Source organism: Sapajus apella, unplaced genomic scaffold (genome assembly GCF_009761245.1).
Source record: "Sapajus apella isolate SASKATOON/1434 unplaced genomic scaffold, GSC_monkey_1.0 scaffold2, whole genome shotgun sequence".
Lineage (NCBI taxonomy): Eukaryota > Metazoa > Chordata > Mammalia > Primates > Cebidae > Sapajus > Sapajus apella.
The window spans coordinates 77,922,522-77,943,899 of NW_022436942.1; the positions used below are offsets into that span (position 1 = coordinate 77,922,522).

Here is a 21,378-nt window from a genome sequence, read left to right on the forward strand (position 1 = left end):
ATACGACTCTGCAAGTCCAATTTTGACCGTGGTCAGACTATGTCATTAGAAAATAAAAATTCAAACCCTACAACCCACAGGAACCATGAAAACAAAAACATTACCATTTGCCAAAACCCGTTTGTCTGGATTGAGCAAGTTTATACTAACAAACTAAAGAATGAGAAAAAATTTATCTTGCAGACTGTAAAAGTTCATCTAGTTAAAAATGGGAGTATTTTCATTTTTAATTACCTTTGATTTGAATTCTTCCCTACAAAGAAATCTACATTAAATTGTAGTTGACCTTATCATAACAGATGAAAAACATCTTGAACTGACCTGTTCCTGGTTAGCTGATTACAGAACTACATAATCCATTCTTGAGTAATCCTTTCCAAATGGCCTATGTGACTGCTTAGAGAGCTTTCCAGCTCTGCAGCCTGTAAAATGACCTTAATAGCCAGTTCATGGTTATTGGAAGTACTGACCAAATTTACACAATGTCACACTCTTGGCAGAGAATGCCGCCATTCTCTTAATTCCAGAATAGCAGCGTGCCCTAACCATCACGTGGCATCCCCTATCCCACTGTAGAGGAAACTACCCTTCCCGCTACATAAAGAAGGTCCCATCCATGAGAATACACCTCTATTGACAACGCTGGTGAGAGGTATTTTTCATGGTCTCTCAAAGAAGAGGTCATCGCACTAAAGCACATACTTTTAGATCATTGCTTTATTTCACTATTGTTCAACTACAAAGTTCATTCCTCTCAAGGTGGATCTTGAATCATTCCTTGTGTTCTCTTCCTCCTTCTGAATAAAAAAGGTAATGAAGAAAAAGCCTGTACTTTTGGAGACCTAGAATCTTGATTGATGCTAATAAGCTTTTGACTGCAATTTTGTTTTACGATATTTCCTGCTGGCATCCTGGTGGTCACACGAGGCTCCCCACCCTCCAGTGAAGATGGCTGTCCACAACTACCACCATTGAAACCAAAAGTAAGTGTTGAAAAATGCACCTTGTACAATAAAAAAGTAGAAACCAATTCAATTTCCTCTTTTTTTTTTTTACGAATATAAAGTTTCTTGTAAATATGTACAGTCTTTTGAGCTAGTTCTATATAGCAGGAAGCAGTTCACAGATGAGACACACAATATACACTTTCAGGCCTCAAGAAGCCCATTTCTCATGAAGATCCTAAATGAAATGCCAAGACTGAAAGACCAATTTTCAGTGACCTTTCCAAATACTGTGGACCAAGAGACAAAAACTTCAGCAAACATTCAATCAAATCTGCCCTGGGGACGGGAGGGGAGGGAGGATGACCCCACAGAGTCCAAGCAACACATAAAACGCAACAGCAGGGCATTTGCCAGAGGACCTAGGAACATGGAGGTTTGTAGGCGTTTCAAACAAGAAAGCACTTAGGTTAAGACACGAGCAGGAAGGAGCCGGGATGCAGGCCAGGCTGCAATCGGGAAAGGGATCTGAACTGTGGACACACGATTGAAAACACGGTCGTGTTCACCTGCTGCGGTGGAAATGGGTCTACCTTTGAGCCTACCTAGGAGGTTGCCTGGGTTTTTGAGGCGGGCCTAAGAGTCATGGAGGACCCAAAGCAACAGACGCCTTGTGGGAGATTAAAGGCAGAAATAAGGCCGCAAGTTAGCTTGCCAACTGCAAAGCCTCTAGGTCGATTCTATACCAGTTGCCAGGAATTTCATACTCTAATCGGAGGCTCCAGGGACCCAGTGGGAGCCGCACTGCACCTAAGGACTTCCCAACCCGGGCAGAGCTGGAAGAGTATTGAGCTGCGGCTGCTTTCTCCAACTTCCTGGTCTTAGGTGTACCCCTAGGGAAAGGCTCGTTTGGGAAGTCACAGTTTCGTGGGGTAGAACCGCGCTGGGTGGGGTGTGAACAGAGTCATCCTCAGCAGGCAGGGAAGTGTGAAGTTTGGAGGGGACATTGAGTGGGAGGTGGTGGTTTGCTGAAATCCTTCTCTGGTCGTAAGGCTTGAGCGTTTTTTTTGTTTGTTCAGTGCTACAGACTGCAGCTCGTGGTGGCCAGTTAGTCGGCAAGTCGTCAGAGGGTCTCAATTCGGCAGGAGCTATGGGATGGTAGTAATACATTGGCAGAGCAACCCAAGGGGGCAGCACATGCAGTGGACCGCCATGCAGAACTCCCGACAGGCCTCTTCCCCATCCCAGAGTGGGGAACAACATGCCATCACAGACAGGAGGTGGGTGCCCCCGTCCCCTCCCTGACCCCGAGACCCAGGAGTGCTGGGCTCCGAGCAAGTCTATTGCATGCTTTCCTGGCCAAAGCTACATGGAAAGCGGGAACAGCAGGCTGGGGAGATGATGCCGGGGGGGGGGGCGGGGAAGGAAAGCGTCTCGAGGTCCCTTGGCCCCAAGTCACTGCTTCCGAGCTGAGGCCCGTTGACCTCCATACATTCTCAGCTGGTGGGAGGGGAAGTTGTCAAGGCCATAAAAGGCAATGAAAACAGTAAACATTTGGCTACGATGTCACCCTGGGGAAAGCAGGGCCATCTATGAGAATGGACAGGAACAAGAATGAACCTACGTGGCTCAGGAGGCTGGCCGACTGACCGGGACTCCTCTACACTACGCTTCGGTAGCAAAGACCCGATGGTGTGATCTAGCTAAAAATGATTACAACAGGAAATACGTTGCTATTCAAATCTATTAAGAATTTTGTTGTCTTTAAAAAAAAAAAAAAAAAAAAAAAGGGAAAGAAACCAAAAAAAAAAAAGAAAAACCAACCAATCCTAGGATCTTAAAGTATCTAATTAGGATTCTAACCACGTTGTAGTTACCATCCCGGTTGGTTTCCTTTGATGAACTAACTGGTACAGGCTAGAGCTAGGTACAAAAGTTTGTGAATGCTTTGAAAGAGTAACAAAGTGCAAAGAGATGACTGCAGGGAGGTGCCCAGGGCAGGCACTGAGCGCTGACAGCTCCGAAGAGCCTCAGCCACCTGCCCCTCCTGGAGACAGGGGTGTCCGTGCCGAGGTGGGTCTGGGCCCCGCTGAGCCAGAGGGTGGCTGAGCACGTGGGCGCTGGGGTCCCCATCAGCAGAGTTCCATAGTGTGTTTGGTATTTTCCTGCAGATTGAGATGAGGAGTTGGTTTCTCTGGCTGAGATTTATACTGAAGACTGGTCCCAGACCTAGGGGTGAAACCAGGAGGAGGAGTGTTAGCCACCCGAGGCCAGAAGTTGCTGTGCTCACCTTGCATGATGCAAATGGGAATTTGCAGCCCCTGGGCTACCCCCTTCAGCAGTTAGCAGTGAGTGCTTGGCAGGGCAGCACCCACTCCAGAGCCAGCCCTCAAAGCCTGGGGTAAGTCAGGGAGTGAAACTCACTGGAAAATCCCAAAGCTGTGTACCTGTGTTGCTGTAAGCATTGTACGCACGTACACAGTTTCATGGGTCAATCAGGGGGATAAGAAGCCATATGGATGGTGTTTCCTTCTTTCTGTACCAGCAGGTGAACTGCAGGTGGCATCAGAAGAAGAATGCCACCCAGAAAATCAGCCCCAAGTGGCAGAAAGGTGGCTCCTTGGCCCGCCTAGCCTGCTGAGGAGGCACCAAGCGCTTGAGTCATCCCCTGCCTGTGGGGGCCCCTTCTTTTCAACACCCATCCATCTCCTCAATCGCAAGCCTAAAAATTACACAGATAATTCATGCACATGATTTAAAAATTTCCAAAAGTTCAAAGTTCTTCTGGAAGGCAACCACTGTGAACACTTTCTGTGTAGCCTTCCAGAAAAACAATTTATATATACATGTGTGGGCCGAGCGTGGTGACTCACGCCTGTAATCCCAGCATTTTGGGAGGCCAAAGTGGGAGGATTGCTTGAGCCCAGGAGTTCAAGACCGGCCTAGGCAACAGATTGACATTCTGTCTCTAAAAAAAATAAAAAGGGTGGGGTGGGGGTGGGGATGGGAATTAGACAGATGGTGGCTTGAGCCTATAGTCCCAGCTTTCAGGAGGCTGAGGCTGGAGGATCGCTCAAGCCCAGGAGTTCAAGGCTGTGGTGAGCTATGATCATGCCACTGCACTCCAGCCTGGGCAACATAGTAAGACCCTGTCTCTGAAAAAAAAAATGGGGAAATATTAACCAGACATGGCGGCTACAGCCCATATTCCCAGCTACTCAGGAGGCTGAAGTGGGAGGATCCTTTGAGTCCAGGAATTCGAGGCTGCCATGAGCTATAATCATACCACTGCACTCCAGTCTGGGTAACAGAACAAGATGCTCTCTCTCAAAAAAAAAAAAAAAAAAAAAAGTGTATGTGTGTGAATCTATAGGTATGTTTGAAAAAAGTAAAGCATGGACAGGATGCTGTCTGTCATTTGTGTTTTAAAAAGGAGAGCACGCAGATATATTTGCTGGTATGCATGGAATAGCTCTAGAAACTGCTACCATTTGCCTCTGGAGAAGGGGAAAACATATTTTTTGGTAGCTATTATATTTTGAGTTATACACACATATCTATTCCTTTTTAATCACACACGTGTTATCCATTTGCTTAGGAAGCTATTTCTTAATGTACATTTTCTTCCTAAACTTCTGTGTCTCACAAAGTCTGAATTACAGTCATGGACTTCCTTTTTTAAACAGTGGCCCTGTGGGGGCCCCAGTTCCCCAAGTCACTCCTGGCCTCCACAACAGACACGCAGGCCTCGGAACGCTGCCTTACCTTGTTAACCTGGGACAGCGGGGTCCTCACGGCTCCCGCAGGCAGCCGGCCCCTGCTGCTGTCTTCAAACAGCCTCCCGGGGGACCGCTCTCTCCGCGTGCTGAGCATCCGGCCGGGGGACTTCTCCCGCTCCAGGGGGCGGCCAGGAGACTTGTCCCTGCGCAGCTCGGTCCGCCCCTCACGGTAGCGGTGGGGTGTGCTTGGCTCTCGGGGGTGGCTGGGGCCTTCGGGCGGCGCTGGGCTGGAGGCCACACGCTTGGTGATGTGCTCGTTGTATGTGGGCGGGCCTCGCTTGTTGGGGCTGCTGGCGACATAGAGTAACATAGGGAGCTGCGAGGTCACAACCCCAGCGTGGCATTTTCCGACTTCCCTGAGCAACCCCTTCACCCAGCCTCACCACCGATCAAGAGATTAGACCTGGAGTTCCTCGGACTTTGCTACTTTGATTTTGGTAGCAAAGACGGGTCAGAGAGCAAAGAGGCAACAAAAGAAAACCCACCTTCCTGGTCTCCGTTCAGGCTTTCATTTACTGAGCACCTACTCTGTGCCAGCCCTGTGCTAAGCACTTCACCTGCCATCTCTCATTATCTCATTAAATCATCACAGCAGCTCTTGAGTTATGAACAAGTATGACCCTCACTGTACAGGCAAGAAAATGGGGACAGACAGGAGTGGTTTGCCTGAGCTAATGAGTGGTAGAGCTGGGATTCCAATAAAGACCAGTTTGATGTCATAAGCCCCATACTATATCCTACTGACCTAGTATTTTCCAGAGGCTAGAAGGCACAGAAGGACATCTTCATCTAGGAGGTCAGCCTGCTAAGACCGAGAAGTCAGAGACCCACCAAGACCCTCAGTGCAAGGGAACAGTTTGGGGAAACCCTGTCCTCATCACTGTTAACTGACTTGTCTGTCCCACTCCTGGGCCTGGTGTTTGGTCGCCTCTCCCCACAGGTGGCTTTCCAGGAGTCTCTCTGGCACCTGATACGAATGCAGATGCTCAGAAGGTTGATAATTCTCAGTCATGGTCATAAGACGACCGAGAGGTATAGGGGTCAGGCCTGATATAGTCAGGAAACTGAGCAGGGCAGACAAAAACAGTAGAGTGGGCTCAGAAAATGTCCCAGGCCCCAAAGGTTAATCATTAGTAACCAAACAGTTGAAAACACTGGGATCTTTTTGTATGACCCAACTCAACCCTCCACCCACTCCTGGCCTGGATATTTCAAATGAAGATTTCAGCAGACCCAAGGCCCAAACTCCATCTCTGAAGATATAGTAAGACCCAGAAACACAATGTGGCCTTCTGAGTCCATTCTTTCCCACCTCTGACAAGCTGAAAAAGTACTAGGGTCCCTGTTATCTTAGCATAATTTGTGCTTGGAAAAGACCCTACTTAAAATGGGGGAAAAATTTATGGTGAATATTACTTGAAAACATATTTTGTTTAATTGAGGCTTTATCTTACTTAGAAAACAAACTTATTTTATGCTAGATATTTTTAGTATTGAAATTACAATGCAATTACATGCTGATTCCAAAAATGAACCAAGTATGAATCACAGAATCATTTGTTTTGGGCTAATTCTCTCAACAAAATTGTTGCTAACATGCTCTGACATCAACGTTGGACACATTGGACTTTTGCACTAAGATCCTAAAGAAGGCTCTTCAAAAACATTAGAAAAAGCTGGGCATGGTGATGCATGCCTGTAATCCTAGCTATTAGGAAGGCTGAGGAAGGAGAATCACTTGAGCCCAGTAGTTCGAGACCAGCCCGCACAATATGGCAAGACCCTGCTTCTTAAAAAGTAAAACTAAAAATTAAAAAAAAAAAAAAATTAGAGCATCTGTGGTTTTCCCAAAGGACTATCGTAATCCTTGATATTTAAATCCTTCTCTTTGGAAGAGGCTATCATTTTATCAACTTGTTCATTTTTTTCTTCAATTATTGGTCTAACTATCAGAGCCGCCTCTGTCAATGTCCATAATTGAGAAGCAACAGCAAAGACAGTGTCCCACTGTGAAGGACAGACTCTAGAACAGGCTTGAGGGCCAAATCCGGAAGACGCCTGCTTTTATAAATAAAGTTTTATTGGAATGGAGCCATGCCCATCTGGTTATGCATTGTCTTACAGCTGCTTCCGCATGGCCACAACAGGGTAGAGCAGCTGAGACAGAGACCATATGGCTCACAAAGCCAAAAATACCGCCTAGACCTGTACAGAAAAAGTTTGCCAATTCCTGCTCTACAGTAAAACACAGAGGTTGGTGTGCAGAGATAACTTCATAGGGGCTTAGTTCACAGTGAACAGTTTCATGCCACGCTCTTGGTTTCCCATGCAACTCTTAACGTTGGGAGATTCAGACAGCAAATGCTCAGAAGGCCAGAACTCCTGTCTGTGCTAAGATTTAAGATAACTCAGATTTCAACATCTTGAAATCAAGGTTTATATTCATCTCTAGCCATATGGCTTTAAAATCTGGAGGACAAATAAAAAAATAAATTTTGAATAGCAGAACTACATTAAGCCTACTGGTAATGGAAGAGAAATGATACGATGTGTCCACAGGGCTATCATAAAACAAATGGGAGTCCTCACTGCCCATGGGAAGAAGTATTGCTCAAGGAAGGCCATTGAGGTCGTCAGCTGAGATTAACGGAAGGAAGGAACACACCCATCATTCCAAGCCAAGTGGGCAGTCTTCCATCTCCTTATCCATTAATGATCCATAATCTACCACATCAATTTTATGGTTTTTTTGGCAAAGAGTTACATTTCCTGCCCTGCTTAACAGACCAAGGCAACAAAGCCTGCAGCGAATTAGACCCAGCCAAGCTGGCCTTCTACATTCTCAACTGCCCGAAGAAGCCAGCAACCAAAAGATCGTCCTATAAGCCGAGAGATAAGTAACTACTGATTTTTCAGACATGCCTGGCAGCCATGGGAAAGCAAACACATGTTTCTGCCCCTCATTCCTAGGAACTGGAACTGTGTGGACCACACAGTAAGCAACTGCTTTGAGAGACTGTGGTCTCAAAAGCAAGGTGCCTCGCCACCTACCTACTGAGACAACGGAGGAAAAAAATCTAATTACAATACTTCAATCTGTTTCTGGCATGACTTGGGAACTACTTAAAGAAGATCTAGACATTTTCAGGGGAGGACTGTGGCGCGCTAGGCAGGCACTCTTGAGGCAGGACCAAGCCAAGAGTTAGGAGCATTTAATTATTGGCACTTCTGGTTTTTCAGCAAGTTCCTCGGGCTAAAACCACACTAACCAGACATTTCAGATTAATTCCTATACATCCACAAAAGAGAGACTACTCATTAGGACAGTCTTGCCCAAGGGCGTAGTATTCTGTAATATTAGCTGTGGTTCTTCCACCAAATTATGGGCCCCTGGAATATAGAAGAAGAAGGCTTTCTACACATGTATTAAGAATGTTTTCTTAATACATAAGAAGAATGTGTCCCAGCCACACGGTACAGGGTCCACATAACTATTTATAGGGTAGACACACAGGACTGGTAAACCCGTCCAGAAGATTATCTTAGATCATTTTATTATTCACTGGGGTAAATAATCTCAGGCCTTCTTCTCAGGCCAAGGTTTCAAATTTCCTATACCTTGAGCTGGATCTGGCCCCCAGCACTGTGTCAGAAGGAGGCTCGTCCCACTTCCACACGCAGCTGGTGGGACTGCAAACAAGAGAAGCCTTCAGGACAGGAAACTCCACACTGTCCATCAGATTTACAAATGCACATCAGCCATCACCCATTCATTCCTTGCCTAGGAATTTATCCTACAGATAGATTCCTCAGCATGTAAAATGATGTAAGGAGAAAGTCATTTATTGCAGCAACAGACTGGAAACAACTCAGACAGCCATTGACGAAGAAGCAGTTAAACAAATTCCTTCCTGGGAAGGAATGTGATGCGAGCATCTAGGGAAAAATGAATGAAGAACTACTTCTCACGCTGATATGGAGCAATCTCCAAGACACATCAAGGCACAGGAGAGTATGCAGAATATGCTGCCGCTTGTATTAACAAGGAGGGGAAGGCCAAGCGTGGTGGTTCATGCCTGTAATCCCAGCACTTTGGGAGGCCAAGACAGGCGGATCACCTGAGGTTGGGAGTTCAAGACCAGCCTGGGCAATGTGGTAAAACCCCATCTTATTAAAAATACAAATATTAGCCGGGCATGGCGGTGCATGCCTGTAATCCTAGCTACTTGGGAGACTGAGGCAGGAAAATCGCTTGAACCCAGGAGACAGAGGTTGCGGTGAGCCAAGATCATGCCATTGTACTCCAGGCTGAGCACCAAGAGTGAAACTCGGTCTCCAAACAAACCAAAAAAAAAAAAAAGGAGGGGAGGTCGCGTGCGGTGACTCACACCTATAATCCCAGCACTTTGGGAGGCCAGGGCAGGCAAATCGCTTGAGCCCAGGAGTTCAAGACCAGCCTGGGCAACGCGGCGAAACCCGGTCTCTACAAAAAATAGCCAGGTGTGGTGGCAGGAGCCTACAGTCCCAGCCACTTGACGGGGAGCTGAAGTCAGGGGATCTCTTAAGCCCGAGAGGCAGAGGTTGCAGTGAGTCAAGATAGCGCCGCTGTACTCCAGCCTGGGCACAGAGTGAGACCCTATCTCAAAACCAAAAAAGGAGGGGAAGGGCACTTCCAGAATGCCACAGTAAGGACCTCTGACAACCTGTTTCTCCATAAAAGCAACAAGGTCACTGGCAATTATCAAAATCAATTTTTCAGAGCTCTGGAAATTAACTTGAACTGTAATTCAAGCCCTGTAAGTGGTCACTCTCGCGGCAGGATAGAACCAAAAGAGTCACGGGCACATGGTTATTGGGCACCTCTGCTTTTTCAGCAAGTTCCTGGGATCAAAACCATGCTGAATAAATGTGTTGCAAGAAAGGCCTGCAACAGTCCAAACAGTGTTTATGCAAGGCAAACAAAGGAATCTCAGCAAGAGCTGAAAGTTTTGTGACATTTTAACTTGCCCTATACCCACTCCCCTCTCCCCAGATCTGCAGTAGAATTGAAACCAATGTCCTTGGACCCACAGTAGCTGTGAAACCAGAAGTCTAGTAGCCACTGGAGGGAGCAGATCAGGATCAACGCTCCCCAGATGCCCCATCCCCAGAAAACTGTCGCTATCTGACCTGCCTAGCTACACTCCCTGGAAAAGGCCCACTCTCAGGGCATTGGATCTGCCTCTGTCCATTTGTTTGTACAGTCGTCCCTTGGTGGCCTGGGGAACTGGTTCTAGGACTTCCTGTGGACCAAAATCTGTGGATGCTCACGTCTCTTATATTAACTGGTGTAGGGCCAGATGCAGGTTCATGCCTATAAACCTAGCACTTTGGGAGGCTGAGGCAGGTGGATCACTTGAGTCCAGGAGTTTGAGACCAGCCTGGGCAACATGACAAAGCCTCATCTCTACAAAAAATACAAAAATTAGGGCTGAGAACAGTGGCTCACGCCTGTAATCTCAGCGCCTTGGGAGCCTGAGGCAGGCAGATCACGGGGTCAGGAGTTCAAGACCAGTCTAACCAATATGGTGAAACCCCATCTCTATTAAAAATACAAAAAATTAGCTGGGCATGGTGGCAGGTGCCTGTAATCCCAGCTGCTCAGGAGGCTGAGGCAAGAGAATCGCTTGAACCTGGGAGGCAGAGGTTGCAGTGAGCAGAGACCGCACCACTGCACTTTAGCCTGGGCAACAGAGTGAGACTGTGTCTCAAAAAACCAAAACAAAACAAATCAAATCAAAACAAATTACCCTGGTGTGGTGGCGCATGCCTGTAATTCCAGCTACTCAGTAGGCTGAGGTGGGAGGATCACCTGAGCCCAGGGAGGTCGAGGCTGCAGTAAGCTGTGATCGTATCACTGCGTTGCACCCTAGACAACGGAGACCGTGTCTCCAAAAGGGAGGGTGGCGGGCATTTGCATATAACCTACACACATTCTATTATATACTTTAAATCGTCTCTAGATTACTTATAACACCTAATACAATGTAAATGCTCTGTTAATATTAGGGAATAATAACAATTTGTAAAAGCCTGGACATGTGCAGTACAAACACAATTATTTTTTCAAATATTTTCAATCCGTGGTATGTTGAATCTACAGAGGCATAACCTATAGATGGAGAAGGCTGGATGTACAGGCATAAAGGATCTGTAAATGGAAACATGAAAACTTCAAAAAATTGGTTCCTTCCCGGGCGGGGACCTCAGGAGAGTTAGGAGGCAAGAGAAAGCCAGAAGAGAGGCTCTATGCTGGACATCCTTTTTATCCTTTGAATTCTGTGCCCTGTGATTGGATTATCAATTCAAAAAGAAAAAAGTAAAATTTTTAAAATAAAATGTAAAAAGAATGCCTTTTACAAAGAGGCCTTTTCTTGCAACATGTTTGCTCAGCATGGTTTTGATCCCAGGAACTTGCTGGAAAAGCAGAGGTACCCAATAACCATGTGCCCGTGACTCTTTTGGTTCCATCCTGCCTCGAGAGTGACCACTCACAGGGCTAGGGTTAATTTCCAGAGCTCTGAAAAGTTGATTTTGATGATTGCCAGTGATCTTGTTGCTTTTATGGAGAAACAGGTTGTCAGAGGTCCTTACTGTGGCATTCTGGAAGTGCCCTTCCCCTCCTTTTTTGGTTTTGAGATAGGGTCTTACTCTGTGCCCGGGTTGGAGTATAGTGGAGTGATCTTAGCTCACTACAACCTCCGCCTCCCGGGCTCCAGCAATCCTGCCACCTCAGCCTCCTGAGTAGCTGGGACTACAGGCACACACCACCATACCTGGCTAATTCTTGTATTTTTTGTAGAGATGGGGTTTCACCACGTTGCCCAGTCTGGTCTTGAACTCCTGGGTTCAAGTGATCTACCCGCCCTGGCCTCCCAAAGTGCTGAGATCATAGGTGTCAGCTACTGCACCGCCTCCCCTCCTTTCTAATACAAGCGGCAGCATATTCTGCATACTCTCCTGTGCCTTGATGTGTCTTGGAGACTGCTCTGTGTCAGTGTGAGAAGTAGTTAGTTCTTCATTCATTTTTCCCCGGATGCCTGCATCACATTCCTTCCTGTGCTGTACTTCAACTTATTTAACTGCTTCTTTATAAACGGCTGTTTCAGTCCAATCCTGTTCAGAAGGTCTTGCATTCCAGGGAAGGCACCAGCTGCCTGGGAGTCTCTGGCCTGTTCTCACCGCCTCACACCTGTGGGCCTCTAGGCATGGCATGCCTTCCCTCCCACCTGAGCACCCCTCACTGGTTCCCCTGCCCCCACCTCATATCGATGGGAAATCCTCCCTCACTTCCACATCCAGGCTTTAAACCACCCCACCAGAGCCTCATTTGTCCATGCTCTAATCTGATTGCTGGCATCTCTCTCCCACTGGGCTGTGAGTGCCATCAGGGAGGGGCGATGTCTGGTTTATTCACCATTATTCCTCTCCCACAAGTCCAACAGCTAGCACCACAAAATACCTGCGAAAGTAATCGATGCCCTATGCGCACTCCATTTCTCATCGAGCCAATGAAAATACCCATGAGAGAATGATCAGACCTCTCCCCTCTGACTTTTACAAGGTGTTATTTTCTAACCCTCCTGATGCTCACAATGATCAGTGTCATTTCAGTGCCACAGATCGCAAACAAATGAGTGGTTTGGGCTTAAGGACAAAGTGGCAACTGGGAATCATTCAACATTTCCTTCTGCCTTGCAGAAAAGCATGCTGGCCCCAGTAATGAGGAAGAGGAGAATCTGGTTACCTGCGGGAGGTGGAAGGGCCCCGGTGGTGTTCAGTTCCGGACTCCTTCACGAGGTTTCCCTTGCAGCAAATGACCCGTAATTTATCCTGGTATGAGGACGCCAGGTAAATCGCTCCCGAGGAGATCGCAGGGCCCAGGTAGCGCGGGTTCGGAATGTCAAGATACGCTCGGGCAGGGGTCCTGCAGAGTCCCAGAGTTCCAGTTACCTTCATTGCTAGGTAGGTTAGGAAGGGTGCAGCCAGCCCCAACACCTACCCCAACAGCTAAGGTTTTCCAAGCATGGGAGGAAAATGCTTACCCTGCCGAGGTGCGTGCCTGGATCTCAATTACTTCGAGTGAGTTGAAGTGGGTCACAAACAGATAGGGTTCTCTGTAGGCTGTGTGATCACCATGCAGGAAGAGTGCGGGCCAAAGAATGATGAAAAGAGGGAAAATCAAAATCTAGCTGCAATGCATTCTTTGACCCAGTAATCCCATGTAAAGCAATTCACCCAACAAATACATATCAATGGGCCAGAATAACCATGCATGTGTGAGGATATTCACTGCCGTGTAGTTTGTTACAGCAGAAGATGGAAAACAAGTGTATAGTGTAGGGGATTGGTTAAATAAATTTTAATACATCTGGCTGGGCATGGTGGCTCATAATCCCAGCACTTTGGGAGGTCAAGGCAGTTGGATCACCTGAAGTCAGGAGTTCAAGACCAGCCTGGATAACATGGTAACACCCTGTCTCAACTAAAAATACAAAAAATTAGCTGGGTATGGTGGCATGTGCCTGTAATCCCAGCTAATCGGGAGGCTGAGGCAGGAGAATTGCTTGAACCTGGGGCTGTGGGGAAGTTGCAGTGAGCCGAGATCATACCACTGCACTCTAGCCTGGGCAACAAAGCAAGATTTGGTCTCTCAAAAAAAAAAAAAAAAAACTATAATACATCTATGGAATTCTACACAGCTGTAAACGTGCATGAAGAAGCTCTCTTTGTACAGATATGAAAAAAATGTCCAAGGAACATTGTTCAGTGCATAAAGCAAGGTTCAGAATAATGTGGGAGGTATGCTACCTTACTGATTTTTTAAAAGGTGGGAAAAAGAATGTATATATTTTATTATGTGCTAGTATTTGCATAAAGTACTGGAAGGATAAGAAACTCATAAGAGCTTTTTTCTTTGGAGGAAGTGGGATGGAGAATTTGGGAGAGGGACACTCTAGGTGAGAGTTTTCATTGTATACCTTTCAAAACTGATTGTAAACATCTTCAAATGATTCGATTTTTAAAAAGGCTGGGTTCATAGATATTTAGACATTGCTGATCTTTTTTTTTTTGGAAATGGAGTTTCACTCTTGTTGCCCAGGCTGGAATGCAATGACGCAATCGAGGCTCACCGCAACCTCTGCCTCCTGGATTCAAGTGATTCTCCTACCTCAGCCTCCAAAGTAGCTGGGATTATAGGTACACGCCACCACGCCCGGCTAATTTTTTTGTATTGATAGTAGAGACGTGGCTTCTTCATGTTGGTCAGGCTGGTCTCGAATTCCCGATCTCAGGTGATCCACCCACCTCAGCCTCCCAAAGTGCTGGGATTACAGGTGTGAGCCACCCAGCCCAGCCATAGACATTGCTGGTCTTCTTAATACTCTATCTCTGTATCACAGTGTCACTGAAACTAGAGCAGTCAGGACTAGAACTGTTTTCTGCCTTAAAGGGAAAAGGCACTATTATTCCTGGTGGGAAGACCTGGTATTCAACTTTTTAAAGTCACTTTTTTTTTCCTAGTATGTGTGCCCTGGTACAGTTCCTTGGCCTTAAATCTGGGCTGACCGTGGGGTCTGCTCTAATCAGTAGAATGTGGTGGAAGTGAGCAGGCTTGCCAGCTTCTATTTCTGTGTTCTTGGAAGAAGCCCGCATGGAAAGCAGCAAGGCCTCCGGCCACCAGCCACAGTTAAGCGCCCACATTATGGCCAGCACTCATCGCATGCCATGTTTGTGACACTGTCTAGGGCTTTCTAGTTGTCCCAGTGGCCCTGCTGATACCATATGAAGCAGGACGGTCCAGTGAAGCCACAGAGTCAGGGCCAATGATGAGCTGTTGTTTTAAGTCGCTAAGCTTTCAGATGGCTTGTTATGCAGCAATAGAGAAACAAAATAGCCTTGAAGGGTATTAGGGCCACAACAGCATTTCAGAACATTCACACAGATATGTATGTACATATTTGTATGTATGTGTGTGTTTGGTCTTTGACCCAACAGTTCCACTTCAGAAACTTATAATCAGGGGGTACTATCTGACAAGTGCAAAAAGATTAGTACTAGGATGTTCACCGCAGTGTTATTTACACTTACCCAAAAAAAAAAAAAAAAAAAAAAAAAAACAGGCATGACCTTACTGCTTCGCCTAATTAGAACTGGTTAAATGAACAGGTATTCAGCTATGCCATGGGACACTATGCAGCCTTTGGAAATGACTGAAATAAATCCACAGGGGATTGGTCTCCTTTCTAACATGAAAGTCTAGCAAATATTCCCCAGAGCTGGGATTGCGGGCTGGTGGATCTGCCTTAGGCAGCTCTTCACCGAGCCTCAGAATCTTTCCATAAACAGTTCTCCAGGTGACTGTTACACACGGCACTTGGTATCCAGTGGAAATTCACATGCACAGTGCTTAGGAAAAAAAAAAAAATTCCATGTGCAATTCTTTTCCAGGACCCCAGCTGCTGGCAAAAGAGAAGCCCCCACACCGAGCCTCACATACCGAAGGCCAAAGGTAAGCGACTCCACTTGAGATCGTCTGTCCGGCTACGTCTTCCATAAGAATCCACGAACACTCCAAATTCTGCAAGGTGTCAAGAGCATACAGGCATTAGCACAGCCCAGGGTATCAGTGATGCACAGGGTGATGGGAGAACAAGGAGCAGAGCCGATGGGACTCACTGTGAAAACCAGAGGCCCTCTGCTGAGCCAGCGCTCAGCTTTATTAAAAATGAGGGATTTTTTTAATTTACTAAGTTTTATTGAAGAAAGAAGACTCAAGTGAAAAGGAGGAAAGAAATAGGAGGAGAGGGACAGAGAAAGAGACAGGGAGGTGGGGAATGAAGCGATCAGAGGAAGGAGGAGAGACAGAGAGGGAAAGATGGAAAGACCCAGGAAAGAAGAAAGAAAAGAATGAAACAAAGAAAAAGACAGACTCAAGGAAAGAAAGAAACAAAAGGGAGGGGAGGAGAGGGAAGAGGAGGGAAGGGAAGGGGAGGGGAGAGGAGGGAAGGGAAGGGGAGGGGAGAGGAGGGAAGGGGAGGGGAGGGGAAGGAAGGGCGAAATAAGGGCAAAGGAAGAAAGAGTAAAAGAAAGGGAGAGAAAGAAAGAGCAAGGGATGGACGAGGAAAAAACTGCCAGCTCTTTGTAGAAAATGTGATTGAGTTAGACCACACTAGTATCTGGTGGTGGAGAGGAGCATCCCCAAGGGGCCTTCACGGTGCTGGAAGGATGTCCTCGGTACCCCCAGACAAACCTATCTGCTCCAGAGCCCCAGGTACCATCCTCCAAACGCTCATGGGTCCCTCGTGTCCATGAGCATCCAAAAAGGCAGCGGGCACAGCCATGACTCACCGTGGAAACACAGCAGGTACTCCTCTCGCTGCCCTGCGCCGTTCACCTGCACGATCGAGACAGGGAAGCTGTTGGAAGAGGCAGCAAACACAGCAGGTGCCAAGGAATGATCATTCTTATCCAGGAATTCTGTAAAGGCAGGCGAGAAGTGGGGCTTCAGGAATGAGTTCCAAGTCTCAGTACGGCCTGAGCCACAGCTGGGGTGGGAAAGAGGATGCAGGCCCTACCCTCAAGTGTGTACTGCTTCATGTCGATTTCATAGAATTTATTGGTTCCGATGAGGATACTGTAATTGGTGAAGTGGATACAGCTGCAGGGCTCTGAGGTCTCTATCTCCTGAGACACGAGGGCAGAAGAGAAGGATGTGAGAGGTAATGCAGGGCAGCCAAAGTCCACGGCTGTTCTGTTTCTCCCTACAGCATCTAGACAAGCCCTGTAGAAAACTCACCAAGCTTGTTCACGTTGTCATAGAAGCCATTCATCTTTTTTTTTTTAGAGACAAGATCTCGCTCTGTCGCCTAGGTTAGAGTACAGTGGTGCAATCGTAGCTCAATGCAGCGTTGAACTCCTGGGCTCAAGGAATCCTCCCACCTCAGCCTCCCAAAGCATTGGAATTACAAGCATGAGCCACTGCACATGGCCCATTCACCTTTCATGCCTCTTAGGATGAACAGTGATCCATTTCTTATCTCTTCCTATTGTTACATGCATCCCCAAGACTAAGAAAATAAGATCAGGCCGGACGCAGTGGCTCACGCCTGTAATCCCAGCACTTTGGGAGGCCAAGACAGGTAGATCACGAGGTCAGGAATTCAAGACCAGTCTGGCCAACATAGTGAAACCCCGTCCCTACTAAAAATACAAAAATAATAATAACTAGCCAGGCATGGTGGCGGGCACCTATAGTCCTAGCTACTCAGGAGGCTAAGACAGGAGAATTGCTTGAACCTGGGAAGCGGAGGTTATGGTGAGCAGAGATTGTGCCATTGCACTCCAGCCTAGGCAACAGAGTGAGACTCCATCTCAAAATTAAAAAAAAAAGAAAAGAAAAGAAAAAAGAAGATCAAACTGCAGCCAAAAAAAAAAAGGCAGGGTCAGAAACACCATTCCAGGCCAGGCGCAGTGGCTCACGCCTATAATCCCAGCACTTTGGGAGGCTAAGGCAAGTGGATCACCTGCAGTCAGGAGTTCAAGACCAGCCTGGCCAACATGGTGAAAATCTGTCTCTACTAAAAATACAAAAAGTTAGCGCCAGGCACCTGTAATCCCAGATACTCAGGAGGCTGAGACAGGAGAATCATTCGAACATGGGAGCAGAGGTTGAAATGAGCTGAGATCGCACCATTACACTACAGCCTGGGCGACAAGGGCAAAACTCCGTCTCAAAAAAAAAAAAAAAGAAACACCATTCAATGAAGAGACAGACCTTGAACAATACAACATTCTTATCAGATGAAAAAAAAGACTGAAAAAATACACTAACTATTAACAGTGGTGGTTAACAGCAATGGTTTTGGTTTCCTTCTTTTTGCTAGCTTGTAAGTGTCTAGTTTGAACCTGTCTTACCTATACAGTCATCATCACGATCATTATTATTGTCATCTTAATTATCTGCTTCCTGATTATTTTCAGGCCAACTAATGTCATCAAAAAACCAGGCATACCAATTCAAAATATGTGGCTGGGAATCATAAAGCAGCAATGATTTCGGAGAATTTTCCTAAAGCTGACAGTTCAAATTCTAATGAGCATTATCATCATCACTGAACACTTCTCGGTCACCTACCAAGTATGGGAAAACTTGGAGGCAGCATGACATAGCGAAATGGTGGAAAAAAAAAATCAAACTTCAGTTTTGGTCTCAACTTTGTAACTGAGGATTTTCTGCCAGCTCCAGTGTCTTCCCTGAAATTTGGGAATAACTATCTCTGCTTTTCTGAACTGCTATGAAAGGTGTTTGTAAAAACAGCCAGTTCAGTCCCTAGTAGGGTGGGCACTCAATGAACACGCAAACTAAACTAACAACACCCTGCCCAGAATGTAGCAGTTTCTCTAACAGGTAATGACCCTTATATATTATTCACCCTTCATTCCACCTCTTTTTTGAGATGGAGTCTTGCTCTGCCGCCCAGGCTGGAGTGCAGTGGCACAATCTTGGCTCACTGCAACCTTCACCTCCCGTGTTCAAGCAATTCTCCTGCCTCAGCCTCCTAAGTAGCCGAGATTACAGGCACTTGCTACCACACCCAGCTAATTTTTGTATTTTTAGTAGAGACAGGGTTTCACCATGTTGGCCAGGCTGATCTCAAACTCCTGAACTCGAGTGATCCACCCTTCTCGGCCTCACAAAGTGCTGGAATTATAGGTGTGAGCCACTGCACCCGGCCTCATTTCACTTTTGAGACTAATCATGAAAGCATCAGAAATATATCAGGCTTAGGAGGAGTGGGACACTCTAGGTAGGGACATCAGACAGCATTCTCCAGAAGCCAGGCAGATTTAAGGATCTAACACACATCTCATCCACACTGCAGTCATCACCACAGCTCACTCTGCTCCGAGGAGCAGCAGCTCTCTAATTACATATCAAAATAGTGCTAACACTGGTTATTCCAGAAGGTTATATTAATAGAAGCCTGTAGAACTTGAGAAAGATTCTGATAAGTGCTACCTGGGACTGCTAGCTTCTTAGAAAGAGCCCCTTTCTTTTTTCCACTGGTTTGAAGGAAGTGTCTCCAGTATCTCTTCCTGTCAGTCAACCTTCTGCTCTAATAAAAGGCTGAATGCACTGGCCTGGATGGGGAGGCAGTTCGCAAATGGGAGAAGAAAAGCAAGGAGGGAAACCACAGCTACTGGTGGCCCCAGAGGATCCTCCATAAAGGAAGGATCTCACTCACTACAGAGGTCACCCCAGGCTGAGGGACTGCAGGGTGGAAGGAACCTGGTCCAGGCTGTGTCCCAAGACAGCGCACCTTCCACATTGGCTCGCTGAGACTGGCAGGACTGGCTTTCCCACATTCAACCAAGGCAAGACCCAGAACTTACTTTCCGAATGCAGTATTTGCTGAGGTTTTCGTTGTAGCGGAGAATGACAACTTTGCTGGGCATTGCTGCACAGATGCAGAGCCCATTCTCAATCTGAAAAGCAACCAAGAAAAGAAGAAGACTGTCACCAGCATGATACCGGCTGTGGGGCAAAACTAGGAAAAGCTCTCAACCTCAGCGCTGATGATTTAGACCACATCCTTCTATGTGGTGCAGGGAGGGCTGTCCTGGGATATGAGCAGTATCCCTGGCCTTGGCCCACTAGATGGCTGCAGCACTTCGATTTGTGACAATCAAAAATCTCAAGGCTGGGCACGGTGGCTCATGCCTGTGATCCCAGCCTTTTGGGAGGCTGAGGCAGGTGGATCACAAGGTCAGGAGATCGAGACCATCCTAGCCAACATGGTGAAACCCCATCTCTACTAAAAATACAAAAACTATCTGGGCGTGGTGGCATGTGCCTGTAATCCCAGCTACTCAGGGGGCTGAGGCCGGAGAATCGCTTGAACCAGGGAGCCGGAGGTTGCAGTGAGCCGAGATCGCGCCACTGCACTCCAGCCTAGCAATGCAAACCAGAGTGAGATTCCGTCTCAAAATAAATAAATAAATAAAGTCTCGAGTCATTACCAAATGTCCCCTGGTAGGGCAGAATCGCTCCTGGTTGAGAACCAAGGCTTTACCTGGGATCCAGAGAAGGTTTCAGGGAGCCACCTAACACCACACACATTTCCCACATATGTGCCTTCTAGTGGAGACAGAATCTTTTGACAAACTTACTTTGTGGGGAGGGGGAGGAGAAAGAATGAGGGAGGGGAGAGGAAAGGTAGTAGAGACTGCTATACAAATTTAGAGAAAAAAAAAATTTTTTTTATTTTTTTATTTTTTTTTTTTTGAGATGGAGTCTCACTCTGTTGCCCAGGCTGGAGTGCAGTAGCACGATCTCGGCTCACTGAAACCTCCACCTCCTGGCTTCAAGCAGTTCTCCCACCTCAGCCTACCAAGTAGCTGGGACTACAGACATGCACCCCCCCACCCAGCCAATTTTGTATTTTTAGTACAGATGGGGTTTCGCTATGTTGGCCAGGCTGGTCTTGAACTCCTGGCCTCAAGTGATCCACCTGTCTCAGCCTCCCAAAATGCTGGGATTACAGGTGTGAGCCACCACACCAGCCCAAATTTAGAGAAAATTCCAATCCAAAGGGAAAAGTTCTTAGCTAAGAACTCATACACGTGCAGAGTTCTCCATCAAAACTCTTTTTCTAGAAAAGCTGAAACCCTTGTACTTTTCTGGCTACAACCAGATCTTTATCATTCGCCAAATGGGGCTTACTGCTCAAATCAGTCCTGATATGAAGGCCAGCAGCTGGTACAGTGGGTGAGTGAAGATGGGCTGGAATAAGGGAAGAACACACAGGAAAAGGGAAATTGTTAGCAATGTTCTGTTTCTTGGACTGGGTCGTGGGTGTGGATGTTTACAACAGTATTAGGCTTTATGATTTACATATATGTTCCATTCATGTTTTGAACACTTATTAGAATGAAAACAATTTATAATTTAAAAACAAATTTTTATTAGCTAGGCGTGATAGCGCATGTCTGTAATCCCAGTTACTTGGGAGGCTGACGCATGAGAATCACTTGAAGCCAGGAGGCAGAGGTTGCAGTGAGCCAAGATCGCACCACTGCCCTCCAGCCTGGGCAACAGAGTGAGACTCTGTCTCAAAAACAACGACAACAAATTTTTGGCCAGGTGCAGTGGCTCATGCCTGCAATCCCAACACTCTGAAAGGCCAAGGCGGTTTAAGGCCAGGAGTTCAAGACCAGCATGGCCAATGTGGCAAAACCCTATCTCTACTAAAAATACAAAAATTGTCCTGGTGTGGTGGTGCACACCTGTAGTCCCAGCTACTTGGGAGGCTGAGGAAGGAGAACTGCTTAAAGCTGGGAGGTGAAGGCTGCAGTGAGCTGAGATCACACTAGTGCACTCCAGCCTGGGTAACAAAGCAAGGGTCTGTCTCCAAAAAAAAAAAAAAAAAAAAAAAAATGTTGACTGAGTGGCTGAATGAACGACGTGCAGTGTGCTGTCTTCTGAGGAGCAAAATGTGATGGCTTTCAAAAGTAGAATGCCAGTAGCCTCAAGGGCTCTCTAAACACCTGATTCAGACTTCACTAAAGTTATACGTGTACATGTATATACACCCACAGACACTCTTTTTTAT

The 21,378-nt window shown here is 46.7% G+C and overlaps 1 protein-coding gene and 1 pseudogene across 9 annotated transcripts in view; both read right to left on the reverse strand.

The window, feature by feature from the left end:
* Window positions 1-699: 699 nt before the first annotated feature.
* On the reverse strand, window positions 700-2,266 carry LOC116525524 (annotated as a pseudogene). The gene has a single exon (XR_004257711.1). The product of XR_004257711.1 is annotated as an uncharacterized LOC116525524 (transcript).
* The window catches only part of CIT (citron rho-interacting serine/threonine kinase), a 193,867-nt gene continuing 173,188 nt past the window's right edge, over window positions 700-21,378 (reverse strand). For 3 of the 8 annotated variants that reach the window (XM_032241364.1, XM_032241325.1, XM_032241349.1), the window contains 8 exons: window positions 19,160-19,252; window positions 16,342-16,450; window positions 16,115-16,243; window positions 15,264-15,344; window positions 12,808-12,886; window positions 12,510-12,689; window positions 4,710-5,013; window positions 700-3,173 (listed from right to left, as the gene is read on the reverse strand). In XM_032241364.1, the coding sequence (XP_032097255.1) occupies window positions 3,150-3,173; window positions 4,710-5,013; window positions 12,510-12,689; window positions 12,808-12,886; window positions 15,264-15,344; window positions 16,115-16,243; window positions 16,342-16,450; window positions 19,160-19,252 (999 nt within the window). In that variant the 3' untranslated portion in view covers window positions 700-3,149. The remainder of the gene's footprint in view (window positions 3,174-4,709; window positions 5,014-12,509; window positions 12,690-12,807; window positions 12,887-15,263; window positions 15,345-16,114; window positions 16,244-16,341; window positions 16,451-19,159; window positions 19,253-21,378) is intronic. The other 5 variants (XM_032241375.1, XM_032241340.1, XM_032241332.1 and 2 more) reach the window with 4 other exon arrangements.